The 21,221-nt window shown below is 25.8% G+C and overlaps 2 protein-coding genes across 6 annotated transcripts in view; one reads left to right on the top strand and one right to left on the bottom strand.

Moving 5' to 3' along the window:
• LOC119670148 (protein boule) overlaps window positions 1-3,318 on the top strand; it is a 33,354-nt gene extending 30,036 nt beyond the window's left edge. For all 5 annotated transcript variants that reach the window (XM_038080296.1, XM_038080292.1, XM_038080293.1 and 2 more), the window contains one exon: window positions 2,270-3,318. The gene's annotated coding sequence lies outside the window, so the exon portion shown is untranslated. The remainder of the gene's footprint in view (window positions 1-2,269) is intronic.
• A 14,070-nt stretch (window positions 3,319-17,388) lies between these two features.
• On the bottom strand, window positions 17,389-17,857 carry LOC119668984. The gene has a single exon (XM_038078703.1). It carries the CDS (start codon window positions 17,715-17,717, stop codon window positions 17,505-17,507), a length of 213 nt encoding a protein of 70 aa, XP_037934631.1. The 5' UTR covers window positions 17,718-17,857; the 3' UTR covers window positions 17,389-17,504.
• Between the last annotated feature and the right edge of the window lie 3,364 nt (window positions 17,858-21,221).

Below are 21,221 nucleotides of genomic sequence, written 5' to 3'. Positions count from 1 at the left end.
TTGTCATCTTATCATTTTACTTTTTATTTTTTTTTTCGTTTGTTTCACCTTATTGGGTTGTTACAAATATTTTTATTGTAATTTTTATTTTATCTAGCACATTATAAAATAATATTTATATGTTGATGAATAATTCTTTTGGTTCTTGTTTTATTTAAAAATGCAAATAGCTTTTTCAAAATCTATTTGGCTGTATTATTTTGGTTTCAATAATAGGATACCAGATAAAAATGATAATTATATATGTTAGAAAGACGATTTAAATTTTAAGATTGTACGCTTTTTAGTTGAAGAGTTATATAGATTTGTATAAATTTTTAACGATCTTTTACCATTGGAGTGTTGGCGGCGTAAAATTGGTGCAATACTTTTGGCTCTAAAAATAAAAAAGAAAAAACAAAAAAAATGGATTTACAAATTTTTGCCTTAACAGATGGAGATGATACGTGAAGAATCTTCTGTTTTCATATCTTCATTTAAATGAAGCAAAACATAAGGTTTCAACAATACCTGTTTAAGTAAAGCATATTGAAAATTAAACAACACAATATCTCTGTAGAATCAAACACACACACACACTCCAATGTGTTTCGTCAGTGATTGAAAATATAAAAATTTTTATAAATTAATTTTTTATATAAAAAAATATTTATTTATTGTTGATAAACATAAACATATAATGTATAATGTTAAAGATACTTGTTAACTAGTTAATTAGTTAATCGTAATTAAACAATTTATGCAAACAAAGACAACAAAAGCAAAGAAGTATGAAACGAATAAGTAAATAAAAGCAATAAATTAGCAAATGATATATATTGAAAAATATACACAACAATATCTCTAATGAATAAATATATTTACGTATATATAGGAAAAATTACCTTAAGAATCGATTGTATTTATTTATTTAAATAAGTGATTGTGCTCATTAAAAACTAAACTATTTTTTTGCCTAAAAGCAATTAAATAAACATTTTTACTTGCATACACACATGAGAAGTCAGAAATATAGCATTCATAATTTATGAGTAATTTAACAAATAGAGCTGGGAAATCGGCTGACCCGGCAGAATTGTGACTTATTTAGTTATTTAATTTATTCTCTTATTCTCTCTTGTCATTGAATTTTAAACACAAAATAATTTAATATTTATTAAATTTAAACCAAAATAATAAGTATAATTAATGAGTTAATATACATATACATATACATATACATAAATAATTATTATACATTATGTAATTATATTATTGTGGAAAATATTAGTGACATAAAATAATTAAATTCGTGATATTTTAATAAACAATAAAAATGTTACATCAATTTTTAAAATTTTAATACAATATAAAAAGCAATTTGTGAATTATATCACAGCAAAAATCTTAAGTAAAACATTGAGCAATAATTTTTCTACTCATTTTCCTCAAAATTTTAGATTATTACAATTTTGTTATTAAATTTGCTTTATTTAAAGATTTTAATAAACTCAACGTCAACTTTTTTCAATTTAAAGAAACAGAAACTTAAAAGCGCAACATTTCTGAACATAAACACAAACAAAAACACAAACAGATCAAATATATAACAAATAGACAAACATTTTTTATTTATTACAAGAAACTTAATTAAACTTAATTAAACAAAGAACATGTTATCCTAAATTTTAAGATTACTTTAAGTACAACAGAACAATAATAACATTTATTATGAACATATGACAAATATATACTTAAATACTATATTAAAACTAATCTTAAAGAATATAAACAAATAAAATGCAAATTAAAAAAAAAAACGGAAAAAACCAAACATTTTTGTTTTGTTTCTTGTATTTTCAGTTACAAATTTTATTCTTTTTACCAAATTTTAAAAAAAGTATTTAATTAAGTCAATTTATATTGGATAATTTCTTATCAAGATATTTTGCTAAATACATAGTAGATAAATTCGCTTTGCCTGCATAAATAATATATTCAATCGGATTTAAAATAATAGTCAGTGTGTTCCAAAGACGTTTCCACGCTTTAAGATAGGGCGTGTTACACGGTCAGGCTTGACCATGTAAATATATAATCAATACACATACATCGATTTCCTTGCTGCTGACTCTATCGAAATGATATCGAAATTCTGTTTTACTTTCATTATATGTAATACATTTAAAAGGATATTTCTCAAGTGTTGTTGTTATCTTAAATAAATAGTGTTCAAATAATTGTTTTATTTGTATTTTTCTTTTCTAATATTCTTATTCTTTTCGAATAGAACGAATCATCAAGAAAATTTTCTTCAAGTTGACGGGGGTTAAAAAACCAAAAACGAAATCTATTGGCGAACAATGAACAATCACACACATATAGAAGCTCAAAATTAACTGAAACGAATTGAAAATGAAGCCAATGTAGAAACAGAAGGAATCGCTCAGATTGAACACTCTTTAATCCCCTATATAACTTGAAAACACTACATTTTTAAACCACATACACACATTGTTTCGATATTTTTGCATTTTTTTTGCATTCTACTTTTTACACTTTATTTACGTATTGCATGCCATATATTCCAATAGTTTTATAAGTTGTTTTCTCTCTCCCTTGCGAGGGTCCTAATATGCCTCTGAGGCATTTTTATATTTTGTATATGAAAAGCCTTTTAAATTTTAAACTAAAACTTCAGCACATCAGTAAACATACTGAATTAGTTATTTGTCATTTTAGAAATTGTTTAGAATTCCGTTTGATATACAAAATTAATTAGGAATTGGGTAATACAAACTTTTGGCTTATTTGGACAAATTCGTTCAAAATTGACTGACCTATTTTTGAATTTATATTTTACGATGCTGCTTTATTCAGCACGACCAAAAAGTGTTCAAATAGTGCCCCAATATATTTTTATATTATTTTAAGAATACAATATTTTAAAAATCAGCGTGTATATATAGTTTGTTTTTTTCAAGATTTAATTGAGTTCTCTTCAAAAAGTTTCCCGCAATGAGAAAATCAGACTAATTGTGGGACTAACTGAATTGGTGAATTAATTTATCTTGATCGAGATTGCTTTGTTTTGTCTCGCGCGAATAATGTGCCATTCCAGTTCCTACTTTAATTGATATTAAAAAAACACAAAAATAACCTTTAAAAATTTCACAAAATATGTGCAACATGCAATATGACTACATTTTCTGATGCAAGAATACCTACCAACTCCAAACTTCCACATAACAGTACGAACACCATACCATATCTACAAAAATATCTACACATATATAAAATGATAAGCCTGATTTCATTCAATAAAGTACGGAAACATAATTTTGTTGTTGTTTTTTTATGTCCAAATACAATAATCATATCTTTTTATTATTAGGTGACTTCTGTTTCAAAGGAAAGAAAAAATGCGAGAAAAGAAGTACATTCATATCGCGTATGAATTTTTTTTTGAAATACAATTCATATTAATTACGAAGTAATCCCCTTCACTTCAGTCACACACGCAAATCACACATGCTGGAGTGCTGATGTTCACAAAGAAACGAAAAAATAAAATATGCTTTACTAACAGTTTTAAAAAAATGGAAGAAGCTTAGGTTAGATAGAAGATAGATAGAAGGAATAGGTAGTATATTTTGTGATTGGATGTACACATTCAACATTATAAGTAGTGACGGTTAGAATGTATGTTATATGCATTCAAAATTCAAAAGTTACTCGCATGATTCCAACAATTTATACTGATCTTTAAATAATTTTATCATGTTCGTTATAAATTTCTAATAAGGATTTTCGTGGAACTGTAGTTTAGTTTTGTGCTTTGACTGAGAATGTGTAAATAAGTGAGAGTTTAATAATTATTTAACCTCTTGGTATAGGGGCTGTAAACATTGTACACTCTCCTAGAACAGAACTCCTAGTTTCGGTGTGTACTTGCCTATTTGGCGGATACCCGGTTCCTATATCTTTTTAAGTTAAAGCTAAGTTAATTCGTTTCCTTGTTTAAATGGGGGTTAATAGGCGAAAGAATAATTTCAAAAAACAATTTTATAGAAGAACGCTATATAATTAATATTTTAATACATGACAAGTAGTCAAATATATAACGCAGTTGTCGTCAGCTGATATCAAGGAAAGTATTCTGTAAAAGATTATAATATTGTTTAAAGAATATTCTACAAATGACTAGCAATATACAATAGATGCTTTCAATGAGCACAAATACTTAATATTTATTTTTTGAAATAATATTTTTTTTTGTACCAGGAGATAATTATTAAATTTATTTTCATATTTTGTAAAAATACTTCAACTCAAACATATAGATTTGAAACACTTGTATCACTATTCCAAATAAAAAATGAGTAGATTAATAAGCTAATAACCTATTCAGAGGGTAAAACATTACAAAAACAAAAAATATACACATAAAAATATAAATTAAACGGTTGTGTCAAATTAGTTATAATACAAGCATAAAGTGAACTCAAAGATATATAATTATATATAAATATATTATATTTTTAAAATCTATTTAAATGTATTCAATAAATAAATAAATGAAGAAGAGCATATACATATATATTAAAAGTAGTTTATTAAAAAATGATTCGAACGTGTCTAAATCCAAAAATTTTTCCCTTCTAACTTCATATAAAATTAAAAAAAAAATAAAAAATAAAATATAAACAAAAGACAAAGTATATAAAATTATATCGACATTTAAAAAATAAATTGTAAAAGAAATTATAATAATATATATCTATATATATATATAATTAAACATATATAAAATATTTTATTCATATTCTCGGTGAAACGAAAACCTTTTTAATACAATAAATTTTAAGAAATCCAATATTAAAAATAACTTTTTTTTTTGAATTTTTCTATTGAACATGAAAAGAAAGTATTTTTAATTGTTATGCATAACGAAATATTATGTAATTATTATACAATATACACTTTATTTATAATAGTTCAAACAAAAAAAAAAAAAATTAAACATAAAATAAAAAATTCGTATAGTTAAGATAAAAAAGTATTTAAAACTGAACGGTTTTGAAGACGTCGGATAAAGTTTAGAGCATAAATACAATACATATTTTTAACTATTAATTACTTCGTATATTTTTTTTAAACAATTGAAGTTCCGTGGATTGTTGGTAAAATTAAGTACTCGTACAATATATGAATCAGTTAATAAAACGTACTTCTTAAAGGATATTTATATAATATGTACTTTTGTTTATAAGACGATGAGTTCTAACAACTAAACTCAGTAGTTATTGTTTATATTAAAAATAAATAATTTTGTTTACCTAAGATATTAAAGATAGCTACAAATTGTAGATGGCCATATAACACTTGTGAAGGTTTTTGTGTTTTTGAATAAGATACAATGAAAAAAATCCAAGCACTAACTAACGAAAAAAATTTGAAAAGAAAATGATATAAGGAAAAAGTTTTAAAATACAGCACTAAAAACCGAAAAAATAATTGTAGATAAAACTTTTATCTGCATAAACATTTTCTATGTTTGAAATTTTTATAAAATTCATTGTTCTGATTCGTCTTATTAAATACAAAAATTAATTAAATAATAAGTACAAGAAACAAGCAAAAGTTAGAGTGCCGGGTAACAGCACCAATACAAAGCGACAAAATTAAAAAGTGCTACTAACACCAATAATGGAAAAAAATTTGAAATTTAAACAATAATGGCAGTGTAAACAAAATTTAGTTTTAATTAAAATTCATTCGATACTCTGAATAAAATATGCATACATTCAATTCTCACTGTTAAAGTTATAAATAGTCATAAATTAATCTGTCGATTTTAAGACTGGTTCCAATTTTGATTACATGACCTTTTGTAACTCGTTCCTTTAAAAAGTTGGGACTTTAAAAAAAATTATGAGTCTGAAAATGTTGTATTCAGTAGTGCTTCTGAAGACATTTTTTTGAATATGGTAATGGCTTCGAAATCAATCGCCGTACTGCAATTAATAAATAATATCGTTTTATTGTTATAGCTTTGGAGTTTTTTACTCTCTTTCTTGATATCCTTTTTTGAATGGTATAATAATATGATTAGAAATGATTTTAGAGTAGAACTTCATTGTGACATCATACATATATATATATATATATATATATATATATATATATATATTGTAATTTGTAATATTGTAAAGTGAGCGTAGTTGTATTTAGAAAAATCCGTACGATATCGAAGTAGTAAACGTAGAATTGTTTTAGGATTTAAAATGGTATAGAAACGGAAAACCTGAGATATATTTACAATGATTATAATTAAAAATATATATACGAGAGCAAATAAATAAAAAAATTTTTTTTTGTTTTGGAAAAATTAATGCAAATGTGATGAAGATTTATTTTTCATTTTTTAATACAAATAACGAAAAATTATAAAAACAATTTTGTGTATCGAAATAATAGTTAAGAATCAAACAAATAATTAGTTACTTCTATATTCTTATAATAACTTCATTTATACATATATGTGTATTATTTCAAAGAAAAATAGCAATAATTATTATATTAAAAAATAAGAAATATTAATAATTCAACAAAAAAAAAAAAAAATACATATATATATTAATATAAGAAAATAAATCGTATTAACAATAAATTGTGCAACGAAAATATATGCAAAATGTAGCATGAGAAAAATTAAAAGTATATTAAATATATTAAATATGAAATTAAAAGATATATAAAATAAAAAGTAATCTAATAAAAGAGGAGCTATACATATGTATATATAATATATATATATATAGTTGTATACTTAGACTCAGAAAAGTTGTAAGTAAAAGTGAACTCAATTATTGTTTTGTTATCTGTTATTGGAAGGCATCTATGTGACTGAGTACAAACAATGTTTTAGTAGATACTTAAGTAGAAACTTTGCAAAGCACGTCAAATTTGAATGAATTCATTTAAATATTCTAATTGATATTCGGATTAATTTGAAAGGAGTATCTTCTCTTATCTCGACTTGAAGAATATGGAAGATATGTTTTCTAAACGAATATACACATAAGTGAAATAACTAAACCTAAATTCCATATGTTTTAGTTTTATTGTTGAGAAAAACAATCGGACTTTGTTTAAACTCTAAATTAATATATTTTGCATCAAAAACATAGTGCAATTATAAGGAATATATCTTCAATGCTAATGCTAATAGTTTTTAAGATGCTATAAGGCAAATCTATACTATAACTATACTAAATACAAGAAACAAACATAAGGTTATACCGATGATCCCTGGTGGATCCACTTAGGCCTATTGACCCACTGTGTTAAACAAACACTAAAGAATGTTAATCTTCTGTCTAAAATTTGTCTTGTCACTGTGACACTATTCTAATCTATATTCAAATATTTAAATTAATTCAAAACTTTTTAAAAAAATGCTTAGCATCCAAGAATAGGCCTAAAATCATAACGACGCTGGAACTGAAGCTTAAACGGAAGCTGAAAGTAGGGCTTAAGTATAATTTAAAACTAAATCTGAAACGTTAGCTAAACAAGTCGTTGTTGTTGTCCATATCTTTGTTCTTTCTAAACCTAGTTCTTTCTAGTTAAATACGTTTTAGAAACTAATTTTAGCCTTTTTTTGATTTCCTATAAAACGGCGTTTTGTTTCCTAGGCTAATTGCTTCTTTAATTGTGTCTCTGATCTTCGCCTACTAGTATAGTTCATCATTTTTGCAATGCTCACTTATAAGAAAAATACTTATATATTAGAAATTATATTAAAAAATCGGAGCCAAGGATTTCAAGCTTAGTTAATTATTGAAAAATTCTATCTTCCCGTTTCATATTATATTTTATTACAAACTTTTGCTAGCTCGATTTTTCTTAACGGAAAACAACACTATCTTCGCTAATGAAAAATTTAAACACTAATCTTTGTAGATTTGAAACTTTTTTTGGATTTAAGCATTCATACATTCATACTCACTCATCACTCGAAACCTGATTCATTTGCTTGCTTGCAAAACTGATACCTCGTTTACTACGTTTATACGTGTAACACAAGCAACAACTATTACAATCAGTTAGAAGGAGAAAGAAAATATTCGATTAGCAAATTAATTATATAACATACCACATGTAAATTGGCCTTAGTAAAAATATTTTGAAAATCATTCGGTTTTCAGTTTGCATACCAACATAGCTCTTAGCTCGTAGCTCGTAGCTTGTGAATGCATTCACGAATGCTTACATCTGATTCATTTTAAATTCTTAACGTGTTTGTACTCAAGGATTTTAGAAATTAAAATTTAAAAGAAAAACATAGATGCGTAACCTTTTATAGAGCAAGTGTATGTGTCATTAGGAGAAATATTTAAAATTTCAAAATGTAATATACAAAAAGCCACCGATATATACAAAACTAATTTATACTTTTAAATGATTTGTTGTTTTTTAATAAATTGTTAAGCGCATATAAAACATCAAATAAATATATTTTAAAATAAAAATATGTTAAGAGAAATTTAAAAATTTTGCACAAAATGGTTTCAACTGTGAAAATTGTTGAATATTTTTAGTAAGAAATTTTGTAAACGACTTTAATTTTATTTTTTTGTAAAAATGTTAAAAATACGTATATCGCCTATATATACATGTATATCGCAAAAGAGGCGTATTATAAAAACAAATTAGTTTATTAATTTGTAATGTGATTTTGAAGTTGAAATTTCGAAGGATAGCAGATTTTCGTTCAAACTTAAATAGAAAAAATAGCTAATTAGCAATTTGATTATAGTTATTTTATGCAACTAAAAACAAAACACAGTTTTAAAAATATTTTTTGCAATGCCTAGTTTTGTTTGAACTCAGATCAGCTTAAAACGCTCTAAAATTAACATTCCCATGTTGATATTCCCATGTGCATCCGATATCTGAGACAAATGTATGTGCATTTGTGTACAGTATAGAATGCAAATGTACATGTAAAATAAATATTAAATTGGAATGTCTGGAATTAAAGCGAAATATACCTGATATCTATGAGTTTACGTTTATCTTCATTTTTGAGAAATTGTTGTTTTCCTTTGTGCCTACATGTGTACGAAAAAATCAAACTTAAGATACAATAAATTAATTTTTGCTCTTAGACTAAATGTTTTTGTGCTTTTGAGCTTTTGAGCTTTAGGTTATTTTTCAAAAATCAATAATATTATATTTTATTAAATAAATTACAACAAATAGCAACGAAACCATTGAACAACTTTTTATTAGCGAAAAAGGACTGTAAAGGATTTACAACTAAAAATTAAAATTCTTTTGCATCGCTTTTGTATCTTAATAAAAACAAATTCTTCACATCAATATCAAATCATAAGTAATTTCATATAAAAATGAAATTGAAATATTTTTATGTAGTTTAGCTAAAAAAAATATCCAACCTAATATTGAAAAACTCTATTTATAATTATTTGCGTTGCTTTTTTGCACAAGCACATAAAAGAAATAGTTTAAAAATGTACACATATATTATAAAATAATTATAAATTTAAAATAAAATAAATATACTATGGTGCATACAAATATTTATATAAGAAATTAATAAATAATTATTGTAACGAACATTTTATATATCAAATATTTAGAAAATATTAAACTTTTTAAATAATAAAGAGAGAAAATCTATTACGGTAAATAAATTAAATAAATAAAATATTTACAATATATACACAAATATAAATAATTAAATAGCTGAAAAATATTTATATTCAAAATAATATAGATAATACCTTTGGAGGATAAATATAGTTTTACTTACTTATGTAATTTCGGTTATATTAATATTATAATACCCCTAGATCAATATTAATATTCTACTGAATTTCTTTTTCAATTCAAAAAAATTTCATTCTTAGCAGATCTGAGCAGATTTCAGTCGCCGCGACTCTCCTAATGGCATCAATGGACAAATTCGTATACCATTAACCTTTTTCTATAATTTTTCATTGTGAAAAAAGAAAAGAATCTTCAATGTTATAACTGCAATCCTAAATTCTAGTATATTTAATTTATAAATACTAAGAAAGTACATATTTCAGCTTATTTACGTATCCTCTCATTATGGCTTGTAAGCACGGTTGCCACTTGAAAATTTTTTTCTGTACCAAAATTGGTTTAAAAAGGTACCATTTCTGTAAAAAAAGGTCCAAAATTTTTCTATTGTCTTTTTATAAGAAAATACAATTTATATAAAATGTACAAAAGTATAAAACAATACAATTCCACAATAAAGTTGGGTCGCCGAAAATGTACCATTTTTTGAACATGAGTACCAGAGTACCAAACGGAAAAAAAAGTACCAATTTTGGTACTAAAGTACCATAAGTGGCAACCGTGCTTGTAAGCCCTGAAATATTCAGCCGTTTTTCTTTGAAAAAGTTTGTTTTGATGGAAACTGTTTGATTGGAAAACTTTAATATGAGTTGTTTTAAAGAAAACACGACTGTAGAGACAGTATTTCTATGTCAGAGTAACGATTTGTCTAGAAAAAGGGCAGTGAGGGAGGAACTACCCACGTAACCAAATAACTTTAACTAACACCTACTTGACTTTTACATATTCCACGTAGCCACCACCATTAAAAAAATTTTATTTAAAATTTTGTTTCATTTGAACTTAATTTTTCACACTTTTAGGGGAGTTTTCTGATCTTTCTATTCAAATATAATTAAGTTACGCAGTTCCTTTAAAAAAATCTAGAATGTTGGGAACAAGACTCTCTTACACTGAGATCTTCTTTATGCAGAACAGAACAAGGAGACCTAATTAAGTTACATAGTTATTAAAAAATACCTAGAATGTTAAGTATAAAGTTCTTTTACATCTAATCAAGTCATGCAGTTGATATGAAATCCTGTACTTGCTTCTAATTTGTATGCGAAATTATTATTAACAGCTCTTATAAACATATAAATCATAATTGATTTTGAAATATATATTTTATTATGTATAAGAATCGATTTATAAAATGCATTGGGTAAATAGTAAATAGCTATCAGTTTATGTTCGTTATCTCGAAGTATTAAAATATTATAAAATAAGGACAGTTATAACCAATAAACTTCCACTAACGTCCGAGAGAGATACAAATAAAATACAATATACGAATACGAATACAATAGTATGAAAATAAACTATCAGATTTTTTGGATATATTAGTTTTAGACTTAGAGCAGTTATCTATCTATAAGTCCTTTCTTTTTTACTTATTTTTCTTCCAAAAGGATTTCAAATTTCTTATATAAAACCTTTGATAACAACAACAATCATAGAACAACAATAAGAAAGAGCCAACTCATATAAAAAAACAATATGTACAATTAGCAGAAACTATATGCATATTTATATATATTTTATCTATGAATCCATGAAAAATATGATAAACACTTGAATTCCTTAAAGTAAATTTACTTAAAAATCAAATTCTTCCAGTTAAAATCAACGCGTGTTAATCAATTAACAGAACTTTGCAGATATAATATCTTAGTTAAATTTTTAGAGACAGTAACTAAATATTATCTGTGTGAATACATAAGGTTTTATTTCAAATCAAATTATAATTAAATATTTATATTTATAAATATTTATTTTTTTAATCTATTAATTTTGCATTACTTTAATTAAAAACTATTTTCTGGTAAATCAGAACTCAAAACTCAAAACTCAAAACTCAAAATTTAACTCTAACCCTCTACCAAAGAAAATATTTTATCATTAAATTTTATCTAAACTGATACGTAATTACAAAATAAATACAAAATTGTTATAAAATTACAAAACAACAAAAAGATAGATAAATATTTGTAAAACATGATTTAATTAATAAATAAATGGCGAAATATAAAAACTAAATACAAAAATATTATACATACATATATATTATATATAGATTTATTGTTATATGAGAGATATTTTAACATAACGTATGAAGCTGATCTCTATTGTGTTCTATTTAAGAAAAAAAAAATTTATAAAACTAAATGAAAATAAAAAATTAAAGATACAATTATTGGAGAATCAAAAATTTAAAATAATAATATTTAAAAAATAAAATTTCAAATATTTAATTGGAAGTATTTTCTCTTTTGAGACAAAAATTTAAAATTAAATTATAGATGTGAATTTATTTACTTAATTATTTATTGCTATTAATATATATATATATAAATGTCTTAAAATAAAACGAAACAAATATTAAAAATATATATTACACATCAAGAATTTGTAAAATATATATTCAATAATATGGCATACAACCGTTAAAGAATTTAAAAAATGTAAGGACCTCAGCTCAATGTCGTCTGCTATATAATAAAACACATTTTAAACGAAATAGTATTTGCATACCATACCAAACATACGGAACATAGCATAAATAAGATAACAGTACATACACATTTATAAAACATAACATAAACTTCAAGCTAAGCACTGTTGTTTTAACATAAAAATTACAGTAACAGAAAGGATTTGTATGTATAACTAACTCTTACAATTATAACACAAGAACAAAACATTTTAACATACAAATATATTTATATTTATTAATATACATAATAAATAATATGTATTAAAAATTAAATAAAATAATTTTCAAATTAAAACGAAGGATACCACTGTAATGTTTAAAAAGGAAATACATAATATAAAATCAATTTGTAGTACAATTAAAAAGCGAAATTAAAAAAAAATACTAAATAATGAGAATGCAAATAAATTAAATAAAAACAAAAATTTATTTTAAAATGAGAGAGTAAAATTTCTTAGTTAAAACAAAATATAAAAAATAATAAAAGAAAAAAAAACATATTAAAATGTAAATTTAAATTTAAAGGCTGTAATTTTAAGTTTAACAAAATATTGAAATTAAACCCAAAACAAACAAATAAAATACTAATATTAAAAATTTAATAAAAACATATTTCACCCACACTAAGATATATAAGAATATTTAAAACTTAACTTAATACATAATTTTAACCATAAATATTAATTAAAAAAATAAATATATTACTATATAGATTATATATACACATAAAATAATTAAACAGAACTCTATATGTATGTATTATTATATAAAGATAAATAAAATAATTTAAAATAATGAAAATACATTAAAATTATAATATAAAAAAAAAATATATGAATGAAATGAATAAAATGTTTTTCTTTTCCATTCCATTTTTGTTTACTTACTATTCAAAATCTTCCACCTAATGATTGCGACGGTCAGCATATATATGGTATACCTATTTAGAATGCAATGCTAAGATTAGATAATTTTTCCAGACAGTGGAAAAGTACAGAAGAAATAACATAATGATATTAAAACGAAATAAACCAGAAAATAGCTTGCCATAATGCCGCTTAACTATCAACATTCTCCAGGGTGCTTTGAGATGATTAAGTTTTTTAATTAATTAATTAATTAATTTTTGACAGTTTTAATTAATTTTGACAGTTTTAATTAATTTTGACAGTTCAGTAATCAGAAATTTACTGGAAAGGGAATTTCAGACATTTTTAGTAATAATGATAATCTATATATATAAATACAGTGCTTCGATCAAGTCAACTGAAGTTTCTCCAGCACTATCTCTTTGTCAATATTCCTTGGTATTAAATGAATTGCAATTCTACTAAACTATTCATTTGGATTCGTGAATTGGTGGGCTATGAAGTATTTCAGCAATATCACCCAAAAGTTACGATAATAATAGACACATTTATGCAGAGACAATATTGCGTTGTGGCATTTCTTGACGTCCACTTAAAATATTCTCCATAAGACTTAAAACTACTTTCTGTAGCTATTATTTGATTTTTAAATCCAAGTGCAGTAATTGATACTTTAACGTACAGTCAGTTGCTGGTGGTCCAATAGCCGTTAGCATTTTCAAATCGATGAGCTTTAAAGGTTGTGTTGTTCTGAGATCATATCACATCATATGATGTGGTTGTGCACCCATTCTCAATAACTCAATGGGAGGTTGTACACCATAAGTTTTTTTTAAAGGTATTGATACATCATCTACAAATATTACATACTTTTTATTTAATGGTGGACCATAAACGTCTTTTCGACGTTTATCCAATTTGGACATTATAATATTTTAAGTTTGAGTGGCATTATTAGTTTATTCTATCAATGCAAGGATATGTGCTGGTTCCGGTGCTCTATGTGTTATTCACTTTGGACATATATGCGTATAATAAAGTAAAAGTTATAACTGATAAAACTGTAATCGAAGAATTGTCAAATCGTTTTTAAGTGAAAGATAAAGGATAACTGCAATTATAGAATGTTCATATTTATCAGTATTGATAAATCAGGAAGGATCTGCAATTTTTATATTTTCCCGGATTGTTTATGAGAAGTATGAGACTATCATGTCTTCTAGCTGAAGATTAATTAATTTTTAAGAACACATTTATAGTGTTGACTCCATGTCTATTAATAAGGTTCCTAATTTTCCTTCCGGAATATAAGAGTTTAGCTAAATTACACAAATTTAAAGGAATTTTTATACATATATAATAACATTTATGACTGATATGAATTTGATTTAGTGGACAAATAAAGTTATATGATATAATAATATTATATAATAATATAATAATTTTTTAATTATAACAAATAAAGTTGTAATTAAAAAATTTTTAATAAATATTACAAATTTTTTGAAGAGGTGTCTAATTGCGGCCTCTGTACAGCTTGAGATTAAATTTAGCATTTTTTAGTGATTAGCGATTGTTGAATTAATTAATAATTGGCAATACTTTAAAATTGATTCTCATAATCTAACTTAAATAAGAATCAGTGATTCATATAGGCTTAGAATTTTCCGAGATATTCGAAATAAAATGACCCAAATTAATGAATTATTTGCCACCCACTACAATGTTAAGGACTGTAATGTGATTATTTTAAGTGTGAATATTTTTTCATACGATGACGACTGACGATGATGACTGATAATAGACTGGTAGTTCAATTTAATTTTTATGGTTTTTTATTCTTTTGTCGTATGAGAATCTTATCTCTACGACGGCGATGAGAACAAAAACAAAGGTTGGATCGAACACATATGTTCGTTTTGTTTTTGTTATGTTCGTACAAGTGTAAAGCGCTACATATGAATGGGTGTTAAGATCGGAAGCACGAAGATTCGAGCACGAGTTCAACACATGGCATAGAAAAGAGAACACCTAAACAACATTGATTATGTATCTTTTCCGTATAAAACAAACTTTTGTTCCATGACAATATTCTGCAATTGAGTTGCGATTACTTCTAAAGTCTTCAACTAAACCTCAAGACTAAAGAGTTTTTATCGAATGTATTACTATTAATATGGTAAGTAATTTATGGAATATTATCGATATATATATTCCATATATATTTTTGATATAATAATAGAATCAAATTTATGGAATAAATTATATACGGAAATCGTAAGAGTATTAATTTAAGATATTTCGAACTTAAACTTTTTAAACCAAAAATTTCTTTCGACCTTAATCTTTATTTGTTTTATTTTTATATCGCCTTAAAGGTCGTTGAATTTTAAAATTAATAAGAAATTTTTCACACATAATAATCGCATGACCTTAATAGTGGTAAGATTATTAAAATGATGCCAAGGTTACGATTTTAAACTGCAGTGTAAAACTTTCTAATAAACAAATTTAAAATATAATTATCAATAGATAAGAACTGATATTTGTCGTCTTATTTCAAATGTGAAATAAATAAATTAACATATTGAAGGGAATAAGTTAATTGAAGGTTATAGTCGATGCGATAGCCATAAACCATATAGTTTAAATGAACCAATATTTGGTATTCGCGAACAGATACGTAAATCCTGACCTCTTGGAATATGCAGATCACTTAAAAGCAATTTCTAAAGAATTTATATATTTAAAAATATAAAACAAATTAATTTGTTTAACAATATGATTTGTTAACTTAATATAAGTCTTATTTTTAATACTTTCCTACTGTTACGTTAAAAACAAAAATGGACTTTGAATAAGCAAATGCTTAGACACAAAAAATAAAGAATAACTGAAAAGATTATAAGCTGAGATATATTTTGAAAGATATATTTTGCTACCTATCTACAGCACTAACCATGAAGATATTGTGAATTCCTCAACTTAATATTAAATTAAATGATGTAAAATTAAAATGATGTACATTTTTAACTAATTAAAATAAAGTTCATATAATTTGATCAAGACATGTCTTTATTTATAAAAGACAAAATATCTTCCCTTCCCTTTGAGTTTTTTATAAAACTCCTATAAATATCCTTTTGTTTGTATATGGAATAAATCATTTGCATTGCATTTAAATTCGCAGAACTCTGTTGCAAATTACAACAATCTATGTTGTATTTGAATAAAGATAGCATAGAGCACTTGAACTAGCACGAGCGGAGCAAGCAATCTACAATCTACACCATTCTAAGTATGAGAACATCAAGAGTCATGTTGATGTTCGATATTGTAAAGACTTACGATATAGTCTGACAAACTGAATTAAATGTTGAAATTTAATTTATCCCACTTTTACTAATAAAAGTGATTGATAGTTGTCGGCAAAGTTAAAATAGTTTCACAAAGATTTCCGAAGGTCCTGCATTATGCCCAAATCGAGAAAAAATGAAAACAACACCACAAAAATAAACTAAGAAACTAAAAATAAACAAGAATAACTTAGGATAACACAGTAAAGTACCAATGCCTGACAATGGGCAAGATATTCATATGGACTTATATGTTCCATAACGATAGAGAAAGTATTGCCTACAAATAAAATATATTTTACTCTCTAGTATTCTGCAAAACACCGAATATTAAAAACAGTGCATTGATTTACAAATAAATTATAGAACCAAATTTTTTCGGATCTGTTGTGTTGAGTAAGTTGCAAATTCAACTGCAGTCATACGTCGACTATTCAAAAAACCATGCTACATTGGAACTCTTCGAGAACAAATGTAAACATAATAACGTAGCACCCAGTTTATTAAAAATATAATAAACCTTTTAATCACATCACATATCCTAGTTGAGATATCTGATCATTCAAAGAAATTACGATGTGTTCACACAATTCAAGTAATATGAAATTAAAATAAATATTTTAAAAGTAATAAATAAATAATTTTTTTATTTTATATTTATACGTATATTATATGTAGGAGCTATCCGATTCTGAGTTTCGAATAGTTTAGTAGAATATTTGTTTTTTAATTTTTGTGATTCTTAGCTTCCACTGCTTCCTTTATGGTCGCCTCCATTCAATGCAAGCAGTTAGTTTAGTTGAGTGAAGCTCTTATCGATTTAGCCATTATCTTAAGAGTTTGAACACTTTATGGACTTATTGGACTAGATTCTGTTTCCTTGTGATGTCGTGATTGTGATTACTTCTATTGTGGTTTAAAGGTGTGATTAAAATTCTGGAATCGTATACTTGGTGGAAGTTGTTGTGATTTGTCGAATTCGCAAGTCTTATTGTATTTCAACATTTTGCCGTTTGTTGCCGATGATGTGCGCCAGTACACTGTTTGCATAGCATTCCGACCAGCGATATAGCGGGTCGTGGCACCAACCAAAGAGTTGACATTGCTTACAGCAGACATTGTTTTATTATTTATCACAGTACCGTTCTATTGAAGTAAGTATAATCCCTTGTATTACTTAATTTCTTGTAAATCAGTTTTCTCTACGTCAATACGTTACACGTTCACTGAACAGTTCACCTATTTCTGTACAAACTCAAACGAATTGTATTCTTTTTATACCGATGAGCCCGATGAGCCCGATAGTTCGGTGATTTACAATTTCTTCGGCTCTGATTCGTGCCCATGCTGCCTTTTGATTCGGGCTAACACGCCTAACGAAAGTGTTAGATTGTCTTGCTTTAGCTACGACTGGTGATCGCTGCGACTGCTGATAAGAAACGTCTGCTGCTTCTCATCAAATTTTGAGCTTTGAGTTTTCAGTGCAGTGGGCACCCGTCTTTATTCAAGAATATATCAAATGGCAATATGATTTCAATGAATTAATAATATTTATATTACATTATATTTTTTCTTTCTAATAAATAATGTAAGTACGTGTTTAGTTTGCGTATTTTTTGAAATCTTGACTTTCTTACGCAAATGTGAAAAAAAAGAAATATTTGTCTTAATGCGAATACACTATTAAAAATATCTGTCACAACAAAAATATTTATTTAAATTTACGCAAGGATGAAAACAAAGGGTATGAAAGTGACTCGATTCGTGGAAATTGAACTTTATACGTCAATTCTTATTATTAGTTATTTATGTCATAGAAAAATAAGTGATTTGTCTTTATTAGTTTATCGAGATATAATGTAAATGAATCAGATTTAGCACACACTATATATGTATTACATCTGGTAGCGGGTATTATATTTATAATGACAGATACAGGTGATTGTTGTTTGTTCTACATGTTTTTCTATCTACTATTTTTCTGCATACTAAATCGTACAACCGTTTAAACTCCGGAAAAAATTTGACCTGTTGAATGCTTGTTAACGGGACTTTGTAACTTATATAATAGTTAGTGACAATTCATTTTGGACATCTAAAGAAAATAAAATAGAATGATTAATGTTTTTTTTTGCTTATCAGCTGATCACCATCGTTGAATAAAAGAATAAAATAAATAAGGAATTGATTTAATAAAATAGGAGAGGTTATAGGTTTAGAGACCATTAAGAGAAGCACATATCTCTAGTTTCTTCAACTAGGTAACAATTATATGTTTAAGTGCCTTACAACATGCAGAACATCCCTGTTGGCCAGACTTTCGTATAAAAGATCTGAACCTGGGAGCTTATTACAAAAACGTGTCAATACTACTAGATCAACTGTAGTTGTCTTGGATTGCTGGTGTTCAGGAACATACGCATAGATACTGAGATACTGAGCATGTTTTGCCTAGAACAAAATATTTGTCCACCTATATGTTAAAACGTCCTCAACATTATTCAAAGAAGCCATTAAGTCAGACATTGAATTTGGTTTTATTAATAAATATGAAACGGTCCTACTTGCTCCTATTGTAGCCAATATATCTGCTAACTGCTATTGAACATACAAATAGAAATTAAGAAAAAAATGCTAGCAAACTGCGTAGAAAAAAATAATAAAAAATTTTAATGAATATCAATATAATTAATTATTCATTAAATTGTTTAAGTCAGAGATTGGGTGTGTTATGAATTGCCGGTTCACTTTACCTATGCATGCAGAGAGTGCTTAAAAATATTCATTGATATGAACAGCAGTTAAAGTGTCAGCTAACTCTACCAAAAAGAAAATAAAAATGTGCTGCTGGATTGCACCATAAAAACGGATTGCACCATAAAAAATAAGAAGAAATGTTCATACATATTCTCTGCTTAAACATTTTCAGTCTGTAAATATGCCTAATGAGCCTAGTAATTTTTAAATTCTCTGTGTATTATACTTCATATCAATTTTAAGGCAAATCAAGCTCTGGTATCTTCTTCAAGACCCAATAAAAATAATTGTTTAAAAAAATTTTATTATATATATGTGACGTCAATTATAAACCATTGAGATATTTCGAAAATATTTTTTGTTTTCCAATCATATTTTCCCATAAAGTCGCCTATTTATCTCGTGTTTAATGGACTTTGGACAAAGTACTATAATCTAAGTATTGATTTCCAAAACGCAAATACAAAGTCTAAGTAGAAATTAATGACGTCATTATGAAAAGCACAATACTTTTCATTAGTTTTCATTAAAAAAAATTTATATTGGAATAAATGTAGATATATGGTATACATGGAGATTTCAGAAATGATTTTCAGGTGTATAAGAACATTACTTCTAGTGGTCGAAGTCATTACAAGTTCAAGAGCAACAATTTCAGATGATATGGTACGAATAAAAGTGAGCTCATGTCAATGCATAATGTGGAGGAACCGTGCTTATCAGCGGTAATACAAAACAAAGTGCCGATCGACCTCTTTCACCCTTTCAGCTTATGACTTCGTACGACAGTTCACGGAGCGTAGTAGTGTAATTGATTCGTTACTCACTTGTGTTTTTGTGTTATTGTATCTGAAATATAAACAATTTTGTTGATAGGTTCAATACCAAAACAAATTGTTTATTAGTTTATGTTTTAAATGAAATTTATGATGGATTTTGTTTTTGTTTTTATTACTGAAGAAATAATCGAATTATTTTATAATATTTACATTGGCACACTTTATTGTTAACACTTTCATGGAGAACTTAGTGATCTTATCAGGCGTTTGCAAGTGGCTTGAAGACATTCAAGAAGTTTATGAGTGTTTTTGTTTTCGGTGGTTAGATAGGCGGATTTTGTAATATTTTTGAGAACGAATGTTCACATTTTGTGTTGCTAAGCTCATTTTTCAAAATCAGCGAAATTTGAAAATATTTATAAAATAATTTAAGTATTATGATATATACTCTGCTATGTTATTTTTTAAATTAGTATTAATATATTAATATATATACTTATTTATATAATAAGGTATATATTAATATATTTAATTCTAACTTAATCCATTTGAACATTCAATATTCCACTTTGTCTTTAGATATTCAAATTTTATACGTATGGTACTTCAACATATTAGCTTCGATACCAAGTATTGAATTATATGTGTATAAGTTTAATCGACAAAAAAAAACTCCTTTGTGGCTATCGGCTTTTAAATCAATTTATTTATGTAGCCCCCTCAGTGTTTGGTACTAACAGTACCTTGTCTAATAGGTTTGCATACTGCTCAGATAGGAACTTCTTTCAATGACTGTTCAAAAAGTTGTAAATCAGGGAAAAGGAAAAGAAACTAGATTTATATAACGACCGAATGGAAGCTCCTTTCAATGACTGTTATAGTTCTCTTACCACACGGCACTTGCCTTGCCAATGGGCATCTATCTACTATAATTCTCAATTTAAGTATTTTCTTTAAAAATATTGCTCACTAGATCAAAACTACATTTAATATGGTTTCCTAGATCCATAACGCTTAAATTCAGTTTTTAAGCTACTATATGTTATCACAATAGGTTCACTTTATGGGAGAACTTTCTCAGTGTGTA

This window comes from Teleopsis dalmanni, chromosome 1, assembly GCF_002237135.1.
Source record: "Teleopsis dalmanni isolate 2A chromosome 1, ASM223713v2, whole genome shotgun sequence".
Classification (NCBI taxonomy): domain Eukaryota; kingdom Metazoa; phylum Arthropoda; class Insecta; order Diptera; family Diopsidae; genus Teleopsis; species Teleopsis dalmanni.
This window is presented reverse-complemented; position numbering and strand designations above follow the sequence as displayed.